The following is a 20031-nucleotide window of genomic DNA, read 5'->3' as shown; positions in this document are numbered from 1 at the left end:
CGAAATGATTAAGACTTGTTTCATCCATTGTGACGAGGTTCGACAAAAAGTTATCACAATGTGCCTTGTAATGCGCAAGTAATTCCTCACAGATGGTCGTCTTCTGACGACAGCGTCAGCACTACCGACAGAGACTTACAGTTGCGCAGCGAGGTGTTTTGTGTGTGGTCCTTGGATCAGCCCGAGTGACAGTGTCCTCACGTTACAACAGTCCAGGTGTCAGAGCTGTGTGCGGCAGGCCGGCACGCCGGAGATCGGTCAGGCATGCGCGAGCGTGTTGCGATGGTGACAGACGCCTCGCCCAACGAGTCTCAGTGCTTTTTGTTCATTACTAGTTCTTTGTAGGTGTTCTGCAACCGCCTATGGGTATCTGCAACTCTGATTTTCTACGAAAGAAAACTGACTGACAGTTCTCTGCTTCGAATGTATGTCCGTCACAGGTGACATTTTGCATTGGGAATTTGTGGTAAGTTCTATGGGGCCAAACTGCTGAGGTCTTCGGTTCTTAAGCTTACACACTACTTAATCAAAATTAAAATAACTTACGCTAAAGACAAAACACACACCTATGCTCGAGGGAGGACTCTAACCTCCGGGGGGTTGACTCGAGAACCGCGACAAGGCGCCCAAGACCACGCGGCTCTCGACAGTTTGAAATCTTCATATAACGCCACCACCTGAAGGAACTTCGTGAAAATGTAGGAGCTGAAGCGCGAATATTCTGCTATGTCGCACAACAAATTCCGCATTTTTATCAACCGGAATTACCCGGAAAAGAAATCTTGTGATACTTATTGAACGCTCTTTGCAATTCTGAGTAATGAAGTGCATGGGAGTGTGTAAACCTGAGTATGCTTGAGTGAGTGGGGAGGAACTGCGAATTGTAAAGAGGCAAGTATATGGTACTTTGGAATCTTAAAGCGTATTTTAGGATTTCAGACATTGAAGAATATGGTTAATTTGCTTTTATCAAATTGCCTCACATTTTATTTTTTAATTTGCGAACGGAACTGGCCCATAGTGGGAAAACACAGAGTTGCATGGATCAAAGTCAAAATTTGGGATTTGGCTTATCAGGAGAGAGGGGTTTCACACAATTTAGTGCTGGGATTAGGATTCCGTTGGGGGTTGAAGTGTTGACTAGCAGAATATAAGAGCAAACATTAGAACCATTCAATTCGTGTGTAGTTTCAGTACGAGGTCTGGGTGAAATACTTAAAATGGCTACTAAAAACTGCTTCCGCTGTGCCAGTGAATTAATACAGACTGTGTGGGCTTAAGGGCTTCGTGTTGTAAACTACAAATTAGTACCGGCTTTGTGGTATACATTTGTATATAAAAGTGACCATACAATGGAACTATCATTCATTGCATTTCGCTCATCTGTTAGATGCTCTAGCCTGAAACTTGCATTATCTTGAAAGCTGGTGCGTTGTGAGCAGTTATGATCAGAGGAGACACGGGTTTCCAATTTATTTTTAAATTTTTCATTTTAGCTATCCTTCGTATGACACACGGACTGCCTCTTTCGTAACGCAGTGGCTGGGCCTGGGCTACCTTAGTACGGGATGTTTCGCGTAACACCCACGCTCAGTCCACGTGAACATCGTCCCACGGTAGTATCGCTGACTGGGGACGATACGTCTGAACACATCTGACTGGGGACGCCCACTGAAGCACCCTCTGTCCACCAATGGGACGACTGGGGAGCGGTCACTTGGGGCATGGCGGACGGGTTGGTGAAAGCGCGTCGCTCCGGAGAACGCGCTCTCGTCGGCCAGTTGGGTTCGCGACCGCACGTGTCCACTGGTTCCTCCCTTTGGGGGCGCGACACCACTCAGTTTTACTTCAGCAGCCTGCTGTTACAGTATCGAGTTTGAGTTTACTGCACTGCTTTGGCGTAGTGTTTTGGAGAAATGAAAACTCCACAGGCGACTGGAAACAGTCTTTTCTTTCGAAGGTTTGCTCCTAACACCATTGGACACCCCGCTTCCCGCTCATTTGTCCATCCTGACTGACTTCAGCACATACACTCTGTCGACACGTATGCTGATGATAACCGTCTCAGAAACTGAAACCTGATAAAAACGGAATCCCTACGTCCAAAGCATCACTTAGCACACGTAGCGCAATTTTACCAAGCAAAGACTGTAATACGTCCAGCAATCGATAACTTGTGCCACAGAAATCTTTTGCAACAGCTTTGCTACTGTAAATACGAATAGCTTGAAAGCTGCGTTTTTAACAAACGATTTTCAAAATGAGGATTTAGGGAATATAACTCTACCCCCCTGTGTATTATTACCATAGTAAGTGACAAGACAAGATTACACTGATTATAATGCGCACAGAGGCGTTTCAGGAATGAATCTATCTGTTGTATCCTGCCCACTCGTCGAATAGGAAACCTGCTTTCTCGGATCGCTAGACAATAATTTAAGCAAATCGTATTAACGAAGTTTATTACAAAAGGAAAAGATTACAATACTTAAATTTGTGAGATACAGACGTGTCGCGAACAAAGAGCGACAGACAAACAAGAAATCCCTTCAGTATACACAAATTGTAATACATGAGAAGTAATACAATTCCTAAGTCGCTGCTATAAAAATGCCTATTCTATCGGTCTAGCTCTATCGGTAGGACGAGAGGAGGCGGAGGTGGCGAATGCTCCATCTCCGTGGGGTCGTCCCGAGGTGTCGTGATGACCACCTCCGGCGGACGCTGTGGCCGCGCTGTCCTCGGGATCCGTGAATCAGGGGGAAGAGCCACAGAAGGATCGCCGTGCACATGACAGTGGCGAATTCGATTGTGATGTCGGCGCTTCAATCCATCGGGACCTGAAGTAAGGTACATGCATGCTCCAAGTCGACGAACGATCTCACCTCGCGCACACCGTCTGTTGCCGCTAAAAACCTTTTACAACACAATATCAAGCGGCGCGAAACGATAGTTGCGGCCTTCTTTCGGCGCCGGATGCTGAGGAGGGTACAACAGCTGGAGCATTGTCCAAAGGCGGCAGTTGTGAAGGGATTTCTCCGGCGAAGGTCCATGTCGTGGGTGCGAACGATAGGGGACGAGAAACAGTTGTAATGCTTGATCCCTGGTGTGTGCGGTGCGACGTTTGGCCATCTGCTGCTTGAAGGTGTGGACAAAACGTTCTGTTTCGCCGTTTGACTGTGGGTGGAACACTGCACCAGTTAGGTGCTGTATGCCATTGCGCTCACAGAATGTTTCACATTCATTTGACGTGAAATGAGAGCTGTTGTCCTACACTATGACCTCAGGTAAACCTTCGAGGCCAAAAGTAGGGAACAACGCCTGAACTGTGCTACGTGACGTTGTCGATTTCATTGGCACGGCAAAATCAATCTTGCTATAAGAGTCTACCACACTCAACCAACGAATGTCCCAAAAAGGTCCCGCAACGTGTGTGTGTACTCGTTGCCATGGTGATTGTGACTGAGGACAAACAGGCAATTTTTATGGTTGAGTGGACTGAGCCAGTAGGGATGGCCGAGTGGTTCGAATCCTGCCTCGGGCATGGTTGTGTGTGATGTCCTTAGGATAGTTAGGTTTAAGTAGTTCTAAGTTCTAGGGAACTGATGACCTCCGAAGTTAAGTCCCAAACTGCTCAGAGCCATTTGACCCATTTGAGCGGACTGATTTTCCGCACATGTGTGGCACTGTGACGCTGTCTGTTCAAAAAAAAAAAAAAAAAAATGGTTCAAATGGTTCTCAGCACTATGGGATTTAACATCTATGGTCATCGGTCCCCAAGAACTTAGAACTACTTAAACCTAACTAACCTAAGGACAGCACACAACACCCAACCATCACGAGGCAGAGAAAATCCCTGATCCCGCCGGGAATCGAACCTGGGAACCCGGGCGTGGGAAGCGAGAACGCTACTTCACGACCACGAGATGCGGGCGTTGTCTGCTCTCTAGGGATCAACACACGTGGCTGTCCGTTGTCAGTTTGAACAAGAATCACACCTTTCTGCATAGCGAGGCTACGCAGACCGGAAAGTATAGGCGGACAACAGGGTTCTTTATGTTTTGTAAAGAGCGAGGCGAAGATGTAAGAAAGTATTTTAGCAAAATGTTCAAATCTGAATCATCTTCCGTGGTCTGTGCAATTTTCCTATAGTTCAGAGGAAATAATTGAAGCAATTCAGAATCCTGAGCATCAATGTGACAACAAGATGCACCAGAAGCGTGAAAGTCTAGACGAGGCCCATTCGGAAGACGTGAAAGTCCGTCCGCATCATCATCTTGAGCTGTCGGACGATACACAATCTCGTACCGGTATTGACAACTAAACCCATCTGTGCAATAGTTGGTCGGTTCGTACGGGAACCCGCTTCATTGGTTGAAACAAGGACTGCAAAGTCTTGTGATCCGTTACAAAGTAGAATTTTGTTCCATACAAATAGTGTTGGAATTTGGTGACTCCATACAAAATAGCCAAATCCGCTTTCTCCATTCGCGACTAGTTACACCGAGCATTGGACTACAATTTTGATGCGAAAGCAATAGGCCTGTCTTTATCACCAATTCTGTGCGAAAGCTCTGCACCGACTCCGTAAGAGAAAGCGACAACTTGCAATACAACTGGCCTGTCTGGATCAAAGTGAACTAAGCAGCGATCACCGAGCAATCCATCTTTAAGGTTTTGAAAACCTACTTGGCACTCATCTGGCCAAACAAAGGGAACATTCTTGCGACGCAAGCGATGCAATGGAGCAGTGATTTGTCGGTAAGAACTGAATCAGTTTTTCAAAAGTAGCGACCAGCGTCTAATCTGTCCATGACATTCTCTCAGCGTGACAATAGATAAGTATCACTCACAGTATGTGAGTTGACGGTATACCTAAAGTCAACGTGGATGCGAATGTGAACTGAAGGTTTAGGCAGCAAAATCAGTATGGGCGCAGTAGCCCCGTTATCTTGCAATTCTTTAAATTCAGCATTGACTTTGTCCCATAATGCAATAGAAACAGTTTTCGCCTGGCAAAATTTCAGCTGAGCATTGCCTTTGATTGTAATATGTGTAACAAAATTGTTAGCCTTGCCTAAAATTTCAGAAAAGAGTTCAGGGAATTCTTTCAGCAAGTTAGCTATACTGTCTTTTGCGCTGAATGTAGACACTCATAGCACGTTGTCCTGAATTTTAAAGCCGAACAAATCAAACGAATCAAGGTACAATCGTGTGATTGAAGCACAGCGAAAGTCACAGTTTGCATATCCGAGCGATATATGACAGGCAAAGTACATTTTCTGAGAGCGAAAGTGTCTTTAGGTGCATACTAGTTTCAGATAGGCGTGGGGAGCCGAACGGTTCAAACGTGTTATGATTCACCAATGTAACAGAGGCACAAGATCCAACTGAAAATTCGCATGTTTTCCAGTAATATGAAAATGAGCAGAAAGCTTGTTGGACTGTCGTACCACTGAAGAAACTGTTCGCTTGCTGGTTTTGCTAATGCTTGCAACAGACTGAATACACGGCATTCATTACATTGACCTTCTGTCTTCATTTTCGTGAGTGGGCAGAATTCTTATGTTTGTTCTGTTGCAAACATACGGATTGTACGTGACCTTCCTTGCCACAAACATAACACTGTGCTTGTCAGGATGGGCAGTCTTGGCGTTTGTGCCGTGAATGGCACCAATGGCATGACTTAATTCTTTTCGCCTGTGTAGAAACGTGTTTACGCTGTGTGCAGAACTGTTGATGCGGCACGGCGAGCGCTAGCTGCCACTGCCTAGTGGGCCGGTCGCGAGCAAGGGGCGACTCAACTTGACAAATTACTGGCTGCTCAAACATCAGTCATCACGGCCCCTGAGTTGTACTAATCTAGTATCTGCACTATGTGCTGAAATGATCTCTCAGACTGTTTCAAAATTTGTTCTGTTAGTCTGAAATCTGTTGCAATGTACAAGATCGCATCACGCATAAAGCACCACAAGCACATTTGAATTTGCATTTCCTCATCATTCCTTGCAAATCTGTTACCCGCTCGCGATGTGTTTGTTCCGAGCGTTTCTTGCAATGAAAGAATTGGTACCTGGTTACTATCACATTCACTTGTTGGTCATAATAGTTGGTTAGCGAGTTTGCAACCTGTACATACGACAGTGCACTCGGAGTGGCGTTAGGGAAGAGTTTCTGAAGGAGGCGGACCACTGCACTTCCTACTGTGGACAAAAAATAATGGACTTTCACAGTACCTGCTACGATGTGAGCATTTACATGGACTTCAAACTGTTGCAACCACTTGAGCCATACCTCCTCTTGTTCACGAAACTGGCGAAAAGGCGGTAAAGCACTTGGAGCTGCTGTAGATGTAGTTTTCTGTTCCACTGGGTACGCAGCACTCACCAGTAGGTGCTGCACCGTGTTTAGCAGGGTTGATACTTGTTGGTTCTGAAACTGAAACATCTGCATACGCAGGGCTGCATCTACCGCTAGCAGCTAAGGCGCTTGTGCAGGGAGTGGATTAGTTGAGAGAGAAATGCAATAAACAGACAAGGCAAAAGTACAAAAGCAAACAAAATGTCCACGACGCCAACCTGAAGACACTAATTAGCAAAAACACTATAAGGCGTACTGACGAAGCAAGTAAACACACCCCCACGAACGAGAAAGACAAAGGAGAATTAAGGCGCCAGCAAAACACACAAGGAATTCTCTTGCAGTTAGGCCCTGGGTTGTCGCTATGGAATCCGTTGACTACCTCATCACCAACGTTGTGGACTGTGCAGCTGGTACCGGCGGAGGTTCGAATCCTCCCTTGGGCATGGGTGTGTGTGTGTTTGTCTTTAGGATAATTTAGTTTAAGTAGTGTGTAAGCTTAGGGACTGATGACCTTAGCAGTCCCATAAGATTTCACAAACATTTGAAAAACCAATGTTGTATCCTGCCTACTCGTCGAATATTGGGTGCTTAGGAAACTTGTTTTCTCGGATCGCTAGATAACAATTCAAGCAAGTCATATTAATGACGTATGGCTGGCCAGGACGGCCGAGCGTTTCCAGGGGCTACAGTCTGGAACCGCGCGACCACTGGGGTCGCAGGTTCGAATCCTGCCACGGGCATGGATGTGTGTGATGTCCTTAGGTTAGTTAGGTTTCAGTAATTCTAAGTTCTATGGTACTGATGACATCCGATGTTAAGTCCCATAGTGTTCAGAGCAAATTGAACCATCTGACAGAGCAACAATCAACACAGCAATTGTAAACTGTCAAAGCTACGTTGGGGAAGAACTGTCAAAGGTGAGCTGGGGAAGAACAAGAGTTCCACGAACTAACAGAAAGTAATGAGGGTCAAATAGTACGTAGCCTGCCGAAAGTTGGGCCTAACTCTGTTTAGAAATCGTATATTAAATTCAGTCATAGGCGACGCTTTTTATGCTTTTAGCAGTAGTTTATCCCGTAGAAAAGCTGAAGTGTGTAATGCCTATGAGTTAGTATGGGTAGAGGTTACACGTAACAGCAGGAATAAATTAATAATTGGTTCCTTTTATCACTCTCGACTAATATGAGACACTTACTGAAAAGTTCAAAGATAACTTCAGTCTCATCACAAATAGGCAACCCGTCCAAACGACATATGTTGATGGTGACTTGGATGTGCTGCGATTTGTTAGCGAAAATGCGTATTAACTGCCTGTGGTAGGTATAAAACATCATCAGAAAGTTATTTTGCGCAGTTGGTTCAGGAGAGCACTAGAAGTGGAAATGAAATTGCAATGAAATCCAGTCCATAAGCTCCGTACAGGGGTTAATAAATGTCAACGGGGACAGTTGAGAATGTGCGCCCCGACGGGGACTCGAGCCCGGGATGTCCTGCTTACATGGCAGACGCTCTATCCGACTGAGCCAAAACATACTTGACCTCTTAGCAACAAATAATCGTCAGCAAATAGGGAGCACCATGAGGTACACTGGGATCTGTGATCACAAGGTAGTTCTAACGAGACGGATAACATCCAAATACAATAAAAGTAAACGAAAAATTTATCTGTTAAAAAATCAGGCTTCAAGCCTTCCTGCGAGAAAGCCTCCATTCCTTACCAACCAACAATGTAAACTTGGATGATATGCGGCTTAAATTCAAAGAAATAGTATCTGAGGCAACTGAGGGACTTACACAGAATAAATTAATAAAAGATCTTCGATTTTTACTTAAGCTCCAAACTTAGTGCAGACTTTAGTGCGAGATGATTAAACTGCATCGGCAATGAGATTGTCTCGAAATCAGAAAATCCAAAGAAATTCTGATCGTATTGAAAGTCCACGAGCAGCAACACGCAATAAATACCTTTTTTCAGATTCAATATTTTGTTAGCAGAAACCAGAATGTTCATGGATTCCTTAAAACGTTTGTTAGTGATTGTGTCTGCAGTTGAAGTATTTATATTAGGCGACTAGTGCGAAACCTGAGTTTGGTGGGCAGTTTTAGGTCTTTCTTCAAAGACATTAGAGTCATCTTGTAGTAATCTGGTTGCTTCGAGCGTCAGTGTCGAGACTTGTATTTTAACGCCAAAGAACAGTTTCGTTCACCTCTGATCACAGGTGCGACACACCGTTCTGTCGTAGGATCTGTTTGCAATTAACATGTTGACAGTCATTCGGTACTTCATGATTACAATTCATCATTATTATGATATTTCCTCCCTAACAATTTTGTCACCAGGTATGCCAAGGTATTGTTATTAATGTTGCCACAGGTTGCAATTTGTTTTGTTTATGAGTGGGTGGGAATAATAACTTTGCAACATGATGTCATTTGTCTACCAATTATTTTATTGGAATAAATCGTGTAACTGTAATTAGCGCTTGATTTAACAGCCGTAAGTTTCCTTGCCATTTCATTTTGGAGGGTACCCTTGCACTTCTTTGCGACGCCTCCGCGGATTCCAGTTCACTAACCTGGAGTGTCAACATGCAGATTTTAGAACGTCACCAGGTATATTGTGCCCACACCTCCCTAGGATTCATTGATGTGCGACGTTATGATGCAGCAGTTAGGATGCACAACAAAAGGATACGTGTCACTATCTTAAGAACAATTAAATTCACAAAATGTATAGTAGTTTTGGGTACTGGTACGTAACCATTTATGTACTTTTTCAATGAGATTGTTCGGTTTGTAGTGTCTGTGTTGTCGAGAGGGAGAATTGTCGTTGAAATTTAGGAGTGGCTATTACTGGTTTTGCGTACATGTATGCTGCATGTTAGTAGAGTAACAAATTTTTGAGTGTACGTGATGATTGACAAATGTAGTGTAAAAGTGATCAGGTTTGCTTTAAAAGTCAGGTACGTTTAGAATTTAATATCTTTCTTAGGGTACGCCACGGTTTGCGGGAGCGAGGTTGAGAAGTTTAGCACTTCAGGGAATAGTTAACAATGAACTGTACGAAGTAGTGTCTCAGGATGAAACCAACACGATAAATAAAGATCAGGGACAAGACAGCGATGAAATATCTGAGGGAGAAATTAGAGGAACAGTGGATCACGAAACTTCACCCGAGGCAGAAAACGTGGGAATTGCTGGCCGTGAAAGGGGCAGCACAGACTGACGCTGACTTCAAGCCCACATCACCATCACCACCACCACCACCACCACCACAGTGGTCAGCGTCTCAGCTCTGTGTGGTCGCCCTTCTGATTTTAATTTACGTAGTAGCGCCTTTCGCGCAGTGCTTCTCGGTGTACTTCGGCGTGTCGAAGCATGGAAAGGCACGACGCATGTAAGGTTTGTGCCCTGGTGTGTGACCATGAATTCCCCTCAGCCTTGCCATGCTGTGACCAATAATAGGCTGATAATACGACACCAATTAGCTATTTCAATACTTGTCAGCACTGACAGTAGTATGGACCAGTGATTAGAGATTACGTTCAATCATAACATCTAAACTTGTAATAAAATTTCTGTCACCTTAAGAAAAAGGGTTAGAAATTTCAGAAAATTACCCCTCGTCCCCCAAAGCTCAACTCGATACTTTCAAGAGCCAGAAACCTCTTGTTAAATGCGCGCGGGGCAGCCGTGCGGTCCGGGGCGTCTCTTCAGAGTCTGCGCCCCTCCCCTTTTTGGAGGTTTTCCTTGTTAGCTTAGTACATAATGCCAAATCAACTATCAATCCCCTTTTCCCCTTTTGATAAGCCAGTAGGAATACGGGCGTGGGCCTTAAAAAATACTAGCGGTTATCGCTCCGTTACTGAGTGCGTTGGTTGTGTGTATGTGTCTTGTTATCCGTTGCGCCCACTAGTGTTTTATCAATAACTTTAAAATTAGGGTCCTACTCACACGAAATATTATCACGCACATTCAACCAGAGCATATAGTAGGCGATTTAAGAAAACTGTGCATACTAGTGTGCGAGCACCAAACGACCAAGCAGGCAGGCAGCAGAGGCCAGCAACGCAAACGAGAAAGACGGTCAGCGAGCACTTGATGCGAATGTGCAGGAAACCACAAACCGCCAGAGCAAGGAGACATTGGAGCACTACCGATAGAAATAGAGAAGATTAAGTTTTTGACAAAAGACAAGCGACAAGATAATGTAGCGATTCAGAGCGAAGAATAACGCAACCGGGAAGATATCTAACCGAAAGGTTATGCCAAGTCAGAGAAGAGCCACGACGCTCTGAGCCATGAATAATTTCCACTGCGACTGCCGATACGGTATCTTGTGGCATGGACGAAGAGGAGCTGAGGAAGCAGTTTGTGTTAGTTCAGAAATTTTCACCGTTTCCGGATATCGTGAACCGTCAACACCCGTAGTTGTGGAACAAACAATTCCGCGATATGTTATCAAAATCTTGGCCACCTGTTTTGAAAATTAGATTTGTCTGTGATTGCTTCACAGAGAAAGCGGCGACGAAAATTCGCAAGATTGCAGGACAAGGTAGGACATAGGAATAATTTACCCCCACATTCTTAGAAGAACACTGGTGCAAGGGAAAACAAGAACAACTGAAATTAGAAATCATGAAGGCAAAGCTATGTAGAATCGAGAAGGCAAGATCCAGTGCCATTTTCCAAAGATGTGGTATGAAGCGACATATAAACCATCCGAAATCATAGAAGGCAGTCATGGCACTCAGGTTAGAGGAATCCCACAAGGACGAAACTCAGGCTGTTTATGAAGAGGTAGGGGTGGAGTATGAGATATTGAATCCGAGGATACATGAACTGGACTAGACATGACCATTAGGGACCGTCTTATATAAACAGATGGTGAAGAAACTTCCCAAGTTTTTTGTCAAGCCTTGCCAACTGCGAGTAAAATAAAAGCAAAATATCCACAACAAAGTGAAGAAAATGTACGAAGAAGGGGTAATAAAACAAACTGTTAGCTGGTACACAAACCTCTATGGTGTATGAAGAGAAAAGACGGATCTATGAGGGTTTTGCTTAATTACCGGTAACTAAATATCGTAACAGAGCCAGCAAAGGACAGACCAGAGACAATAAAAGAAGTCTTGCTGCACTTCCATGGAGTATGTGTTTTGACATCAACTGATCTGTGGATTAGCTGTTGGCAAACACAACTTTATCATCTACACAGTTTTCTTGTGCTGCGGACGTTGTTTCCAGTTTAAGGAACCTTCATTTTACCTGAACGTCTGATCGTCAGCATACATCACAGAACTATGAGCTGAAATCTCAGAGACGCTGAAAGGCAAGATTACTATGCATGTTTATATACTGATTCCAGGAAAAATGTAGGAAGAACATGATGAAATTTCACAGAAATTACTGTAAGCTTTTGGCGTTCATGGACTTACCCCAAAACTTATAAAAGTCAAAATTTGGACGTAAGTTGGCGGCTACCTGGGATACGTAATACCCACAGACAGAATCCGGTCTGATCTGAAGAACATAGAGGCCACAGAAAAGTATTGGGTACCTGAGACGAAATAAATAAAAGCTTTTCTAGGACTCAAAGTTTTCTGTAAAACAAGCACACGAACTAATCACACCACAACTTTGATGATTGATAGGAAAGAGTAATTGGTGGACGTGGACTGAAGTTGAAAGAGGAATTTTGTACGTTCAGAGGCAGCACTAATGAAATCACCGATATTGTCCAATCCTAAAATGAGAGATTTGTATGTCAACAGATGAATCTAGAGTAGGTCTCACCATACATCTGTTTCAAGAAGCAGAATGGGATCTGCGGTTGGAATCATCTCATTTGGAAATCATGTCCTGGCTAACTCACAGCATAACTGCTCGTGACTAAGCTGGAAGTTCTCGCCATTGTGTGGGTTTTCATAAATTTAGGTACTTTCTGACAGGAAAAATTACAGTGGTCTATACGGACCACAAGCTTCAGAGTTCTTGATGACAGCATAACAGACACATGGACAACTCTTGTGCTGGAGGACATGTTTGCAAGGGGTTTAGATTTTATACAGAGCACATTCCCATGAAGGAAAACATGGTAGCAGACGCTCTGTCACTGGTATCCACAGGACTAACACAGGAGGATGTCAACGAGATTAAGGAAAGCCAGTTTCAACGGGACACATTAAATACATTCGCAGTTGCAATTACAGACAACCATCAACTGAATAATGGAATGACGACAATGAAGGTTTTTTTCGGACCGAAACTCGAAACCGGATTTCCCGCTTATAGCGAGCGGTCGCCTTACCATCTGCGTATGGGCCACGGCCAGCCCCGAACCCCAATATGTCGTCAACCGGGAGCATTGCGTCTCAATTCGGAATATCACAGGCCCTGCAATATCGAAATTTCAAGGGTCTCTACATGAATGTAATGTTCGAAAACCTTCTGGGGAACGTGCTCGTAGGTATTGGAAGGAACAGGACAAAAAGAGTAACATCAGACAGATCGTTGGCCATAGGTGCCCTGATGGAGAAATGCATATTGAAGGTTAATTTTTGTAGGCACACAATATGTAATAATGTGCTGAGCAAGAAGCCAGGGTGCTCAGTGAGTAAGGTTTTTGCAGACTCAAAGGGAAGTTGCCTAGTTAGGTTTCATCAGATGCATATAGACGCTGTAAAGTGAGTTTTAGCAGACATAGGGAGACGCTGCCATTTGAGAATGATTTTGTATGGATGTATGTGAGTTCAGCACGCTGAAACGAGTTTTTTATGAGTTAATGAGAGTATGATGTATACAGATTTACTGTATCTGCAGGAATTGTTAATCTCAGAAAAAAATGAACAAAGAGGATGTCGATGTAATATAGAGTTCAAACAGTGGAGGAAATAAACGAGGACGGCCCTCTTAGAAGAAGGTGTGTTCACAGATGTTGGGTTTGCCACTGAATATGGAGACAGGCAAATAACAGTGCGATAGGGTACAAAAGGTAAAATGAATACATAAAGAGCTATAAGCAAAACGAATAGGAAATGTAAAGATGTAAAAGTTAAAATGAACAGGTGTGGAATAAATTTTGTATGTGCTGAGAGCCAAATTACGCTTGTGATCTTGTTGCAGGCTGATCTCCAATCTGAAGGAAACCCACAATGAGTAAAGGAGGAACTGAAATGGTAGAAGGCTGAATGACGAATTTTAGAACCGAGATGAAAAATGACGACTAGAATGAACAAAAGTGGGGGTAAAATTAAAAGCTATGCGTCGTCACAATAGTTTTGAGGTGAAGTAATGTATGGCAAGTGAGGGTATTTGAGAGATAACTTTAAAAGATTGGTAGATCACTGCTAAATCATAATACAGGGCATATCCAGAAAGTGATTTTCCCGATGTTTCCTTTAAAGTAGACGTTTTGGAACGGGAAAATTTCGCATGCGCAACAGATCTATGACGTGACAATCAAATGTCGGCCAGACAGGTTCCAGTACGGCAGCAGCAGTGCGCCGGAATGGCGTCTCCTGCTCATTCTACCGCCGCCTGCGAGTTTCGGTCAGTGATAAGGCTCCTCAATGCACAAAGCACAGCGTTCGTCTAAATCCATCACCATGCTTTGTCAGGTCTACAGGCTTTTCTACGAAGGTCGTCAAAGTGTCCAAGATGAAGAGTGAAGTGGACGACCATCCCTCATCAATGATCACCTGGTTGAGCTGATGCAGCAGCGCATACGGGAGAACAAATTGTCACTAAGTACCAACTGTTCGAGAAAGTGTGTGTCAGGTGGCTGCCAAAAAACCTGACTCCCGAGCAGACAATTCGCTGCTCCAGAGCGGCACTGACATTTCTGCAGGGTTATCACGAAGACGGCAACGAGTTCCTCCAGAGGATCATCACGGGCGGTAAGACGCGGATTCCTCACTTGATCCCGGAAACCAGGCAGCAGTCAACGCGCTGGCATCACGGGGGACCTGCGATGAAAACGAAATTCAGACCGACTGTGTAGGCCACGAAAGTGATGTGCAGGGTGTTCTGAGACGGGAAGTGCATTCTGCTCATTGACTTCCTGCCCAGAGGTGGAAGAGTATGTGCTGACAGTTATTTGTACGTATTGTTTTCCAATAAATGGTTAAAATGGCTCTAAGCCCTATGGGACGTAACATCGGAGGTCGTCAGTCACCTGATTCAGAACTACTTAAGCCTGACTAAAGTATGGACATCATACACATCCATGCCCAAGGCAGGATTCGAACCTGCAGCCGTAGCAGCAGTCCGGTTCCGGACTTAAACGCCTAGAACTGTTCGGCCACAGGGGCCAGCCGTATTGTTTTCCTTGGCTAGGGAATTTCGAAAGGTTTTCTTTAGTATCTCTGCTTTAGGAGCACTGCCATCGATAGTATATCCATTGCTATTGCCCTGAGAAAGCATTGATTGTGTCTAGCCGCCAGTGTACTTTACATCTTTGGGTTTGCTGCCAGGTTTGAACACAAGGTTTCGTTGTGGAAACTATAAGCATCTCGCATTAAAGTTCGCGCTAAATTTCGAGTTTCTGTAAAAGATCGCCTATCTTGGGGAATTTGCGCTCGTTTAAAGTTTGCATGCTTTTTCGTTGTTACTGCAACTGTGTCCCAAACTGTTTTGTATACCATGGGAGGGATCAGCTCCGTCGTTTCTTTACTTAGTATAAATGTATCAACTGCTATCGATGCTATTTCTTTGAATTCAAGCCATATCTGGTCTACACTTACATTGTTAATCTGGAAGGAGCAGAGAATGTCTCTGAGGAAGGCGTCAAGCGAACTTTTATCTGGTTTTTTCAATAGATGTATGTTTCGTTTATTTTTGGAGGATTTGGGAATTACAATGTTTAGTCTCTCCAAGTAAATCCCGCGCTCACTAGTACCTGTATCCTTCTGGATGTTAATTATTAGCTGATTTGTTACTAAGAGGTCAAATGTGTTTTCACAACCGTTTACTATTCGAGTGGGCTTATGGACTAATTTCTCGAAATAACTTTCAGAGAATGAGTTTAGCACAATTTCTGTAGATTCCTTTATGCGGATCTCTGGATTTAAACGTTTATTTTCCTAACATATCGAGGGTAAATTCAAGTCATCATCAATTATGATTGTAGAGTCGAGTACGTATTTGAAATTACACTCAAGATTTCTTTGAACCTTACTGAAATTCCATAATCTGAGTTGGGAGGTCTGTATAAGGATCCAGTAATTACACTCCTGGAAATTGAAATAGGAACACCGTGAATTCATTGTCCCAGGAAGGGGAAACTTTATTGACACATTCCTGGGGTCAGATACATCACATGATCACACTGACAGAACCACAGGCACATAGACACAGGCAACAGAGCATGCACAATGTCGGCACTAGTACAGTGTATATCCACCTTTCGCAGCAATGCAGGCTGCTATTCTCCCATGGAGACGATCGTAGAGATGCTGGATGTAGTCCTGTGGAACGGCTTGCCATGCCATTTCCACCTGGCGCCTCAGTTGGACCAGCGTTCGTGCTGGACGTGCAGACCGCGTGAGACGACGCTTCATCCAGTCCCAAACATGCTCAATGGGGGACAGATCCGGAGATTTTGCTGGCCAGGGTAGTTGACTTACACCTTCTAGAGCACGTTGGGTGGCACGGGATACATGCGGACGTGCATTGTCCTGTTGGAACAGCAAGTTCCCTTGCCGGTCTAGGAATGGTAGAACGATGGGTTCGATGACGGTTTGGATGTACCGTGCACTATTCAGTGTCCCCTCGACGATCACCAGTGGTGTACGGCCAGTGTAGGAGATCGCTCCCCACACCATGATGCCGGGTGTTGGCCCTGTGTGCCTCGGTCGTATGCAGTCCTGATTGTGGCGCTCACCTGCACGGCGCCAAACACGCATACGACCATCATTGGCACCAAGGCAGAAGCGACTCTCATCGCTGAAGACGACACGTCTCCATTCGTCCCTCCATTCACGCCTGTCGCGACACCACTGGAGGCGGGCTGCACGATGTTGGGGCGTGAGCGGAAGACGGCCTAACGGTGTGCGGGACCGTAGCCCAGCTTCATGGAGACGGTTGCGAATGGTCCTCGCCGATACCCCAGGAGCAACAGTGTCCCTAATTTGCTGGGAAGTGGCGGTGCGGTCCCCTACGGCACTGCGTAGGATCCTACGGTCTTGGCGTGCATCCGTGCGTCGCTGCGGTCCGGTCCCAGGTCGACGGGCACGTGCACCTTCCGCCGACCACTGGCGACAACATCGATGTACTGTGGAGACCTCACGCCCCACGTGTTGAGCAATTCGGCGGTACGTCCACCCGGCCTCCCGCATGCCCACTATACGCCCTCGCTCAAAGTCCGTCAACTGCACATACGGTTCACGTCCACGCTGTCGCGGCATGCTACCAGTGTTAAAGACTGCGATGGAGCTCCGTATGCCACGGCAAACTGGCTGACACTGACGGCGGCGGTGCACAATTGCTGCGCAGCTAGCGCCATTCGACGGCCAACACCGCGGTTCCTGGTGTGTCCGCTGTGCCATGCGTGTGATCATTGCTTGTACAGCCCTCTCGCAGTGTCCGGAGCAAGTATGGTGGGTCTGACACACCGGTGTCAATGTGTTCTTTTTTCCATTTCCAGGAGTGTATTTTATTCAGGTTGGCAAGGATGACCTCTACCCTTACGAACTCACGGGAACTATTTACTTCAATTTCCCTACAAGATAAACTACTTCCAACAGCTACAACCACGCCTCTGCTAGCTGTGTTTAGCCTATCCTTTCTGAACACCGTTAGGTTCTTCACAAATATTTGGGATGAACTTACCTCCGGTTTTAGCCAGCTGTCAGCGCCTACAGCCATTTGAGCATCAGTTTTCTCTAACATTGCTTGGAGCTTTCGTACGTTCCGACCGCAGCTACGTAACTGACAACAGTTATATCGATGGTACCTAGATCTACATTCATCCTGTGTTCAGCCTGCACCCTTTGAGACTGAAGCGCATTTCGGTTTCGCCGAGACCCATAACCCAAAAAACGGAGCAGCTCACATAACACAGTCACGTTTGGAAATTTTATGAATAATATATTTATGTCTACATAGCCAGAAAACACTTAAAGTACGCAGCTGACTATTTACTGTACGTTTCACACACCATGGGAGACTGTATTTCGTGTTGCAAGGAAAATAGACCACTAATGTCACACGAAGGAACTCAGACTGTAACTGTGTAAGAAAAGAATTCTGACCACTTCCCTTGCATAATCACTGTCTATGTCCCATAATATCAAATCCTGCTGGACAGCAACCCTTCACTATCTAAAAGACACTACGTAATTCATCGTCAAAAGACACTAGTCAAATCATTTAATATCTGCAAGTAAAATTTTCAGTGCACTCAGTTGTAATCAGATCAAAGACTTGAATTTCTCTAGCCATATCTAGGTCACCTACGTATTGAGTAAAAGAAATTTGATTAGTATGTGTGTATGTGCAACAGAGTAAGGAAAAACACAATGCTGTGGATGATCATGTATCGCAAACACGTTGCAGTATGTCAAACTGATCAGATTTGCTACTTTAAAATGAACAGACTTCCACTGAAAAATGATTACCTACCCTAACGCTACCCGCTTTTACCCAGACAGCGATACTCTGCTTCTGATGTGACGCATTAATTGTGCCTCAAATTGACGTAAATTTTTCTATGGTATGATGATTTTTCAGGCATGGTAATGTTTGTACTGCTTTGTTAATTGTACAGTAATATAATTGTACAGTTCTGTTTCCTGGAGAACTGAGTTGTGAATGCACTAACAAGCAAAATTCGAAAAATATGTATATTACATCTTTAGACCTTTACGCCAACCCATACCCAATGTCAATCGAATTTGTCATATAGAATGATGGTATTACCTTGAGTGTGAATGAACAGTAGTTTTCGTTCATTACTACTCGATACAAATTATACAGTTTACAAATACCTTTTACGCCCACTTAATTCTGTGATGTGTTTAATGAAGATTTATTTTTGCAGTTTTATGCACTTTGTACTCCCAGTTTCATCTCGTGATGTGAATATTTTTCTTATATACTATTGTGAAGTATTAAAGTTTGTCATGGTATTGGATGTTATAAGTTTTGTGAGAGTGGGAATGGAGTAAATATGAAACTGTCTGAAGAGTAAAAGGAAATTAATTATTCTTTAAAATGATGGAATGAGTGCATGCTACAAACGATCGGTATGTATGAATAGAGAATATGATTTCATGTAAGATAAGTAAGAATTAGTTGTAAAGGAAATTTTCAAGATAAATAAATGAGTTTAATCTGGGACAATGATGCAAAGTACGGATTTAGTACACCAGCAAAATTGATGGGTGCGTATCGTCAACAGTTTCAACTGAGCACATAATTCCAATGTCACACAGAACCAAAATGTCTTTGATGCACTGGTGCTTTAACAAGTTTTGGGCACAGCTGCATTGGCAAACATTTAAAACCGGAAGGGGGGGGGGGTGATGTGGAAGATAACAGTGTGGTGGAAATCTAGAAAACTAGCAGCTTTTCCTGAAAATACTCAAAGCTACAGGTAAGCTTCTCAAGATTGTTAGCCATCCGCGGTCCTGAGCCTCTGAGAACTTGCGACAGCACTGAACATTTTGTCTCTGCAATTGGTACAAATGACTCTGAACACTAAGGGACTTAACTTCTGAGATCATCAGTCCCCTAGAACTTAGAACTACTTAAACCAAACTAATCTAAGGACATCGCACACATCCATGCCCGAGGCAGAATTCGAACCTGCGACCGGAGCGATCGTGCGATTCCACACTGAAGCGCCTAGAACCGCTCGGCCACTGAGGTCAGCCGGTCTCAGCACTCAGAAAATTTTTGTGCAATATAAAATGCATCAGTAATGGCTAAAGTAAATAAACTGCAAGTTAGAGACACAGGTCCGTGAAAACCAAGAGTACCTCATTGGTCCCAGAGAGAGAGAGAGAGAGAGAGAGAGAGAGAGAGAGAGAGAGAGAGAGAGTGAGAGACAGAGACAGAGACGTGACCTTTCTATAGAGAATGGTAGAACGAAGATGTAAGTTACTGGTTGACCACCTAGAGGAAGGAGACTAGCGACTTGTACGGACCACTTCTATCACTCACCGCTTCAAAGATCCACCGTCAAGCTAACCATAATTTAATAACAGATGCAAAACCTGCTAGTGCGAGGTTTCCTTTTGATCAACATTCGATCAGAAATCACTGAATCATCGGGAGTCTCTGCCTTCCATGTTGATAACTGCTGTCAGCCTACCATGCCATCTTGACTGATTAATTGGGGAAGTAGCATATTTTTTGGCTTATCCCTACCTAGGCGATAATGAGATTCATTTGTTCCATCAATAATTCCCCTGCAGCAATCTCATCAGGTCCTGGAGCAGTGTTTCTAGCTGCAGACAAACCTTATTCCAGTTCCCACATGCAGAATGGATGACGTCCCTGGGAAGCCAGTGTTTAGCTGTGATTGTTCTTTCCTTTCTCCCTCAGAGGCGCTTATTTACCGCAGAGCTCAGGGAGAATGCTAACCGGTTCCCTGCTCTCTGGTTCTTTTTACTGGACGTCCATATCCTCAAGAGCATAGTCCCATCAGAGAAGGAGATAGCTCGA

At 44.4% G+C, this 20031-nt stretch overlaps 1 protein-coding gene across 1 annotated transcript in view; it reads left to right on the top strand.

Annotated features, from left to right (window-relative positions):
* The window catches only part of LOC124616607 (piggyBac transposable element-derived protein 4-like), a 31825-nt gene extending 18300 nt beyond the window's left edge, over positions 1-13525 (top strand). Inside the window, exon 2 of the mRNA XM_047144929.1 lies at positions 13489-13525. Coding sequence (XP_047000885.1) covers positions 13489-13525 — 37 coding nt within the window. The remainder of the gene's footprint in view (positions 1-13488) is intronic.
* The last annotated feature ends 6506 nt before the right edge of the window (positions 13526-20031 follow it).

Source organism: Schistocerca americana, chromosome 5 (genome assembly GCF_021461395.2).
Source record: "Schistocerca americana isolate TAMUIC-IGC-003095 chromosome 5, iqSchAmer2.1, whole genome shotgun sequence".
In the NCBI taxonomy this organism is placed as follows: Eukaryota; Metazoa; Arthropoda; class Insecta; order Orthoptera; family Acrididae; genus Schistocerca; species Schistocerca americana.
Note: the sequence above shows the minus strand (reverse complement) of the source record. Positions and strands in the feature narration are given on the sequence as shown.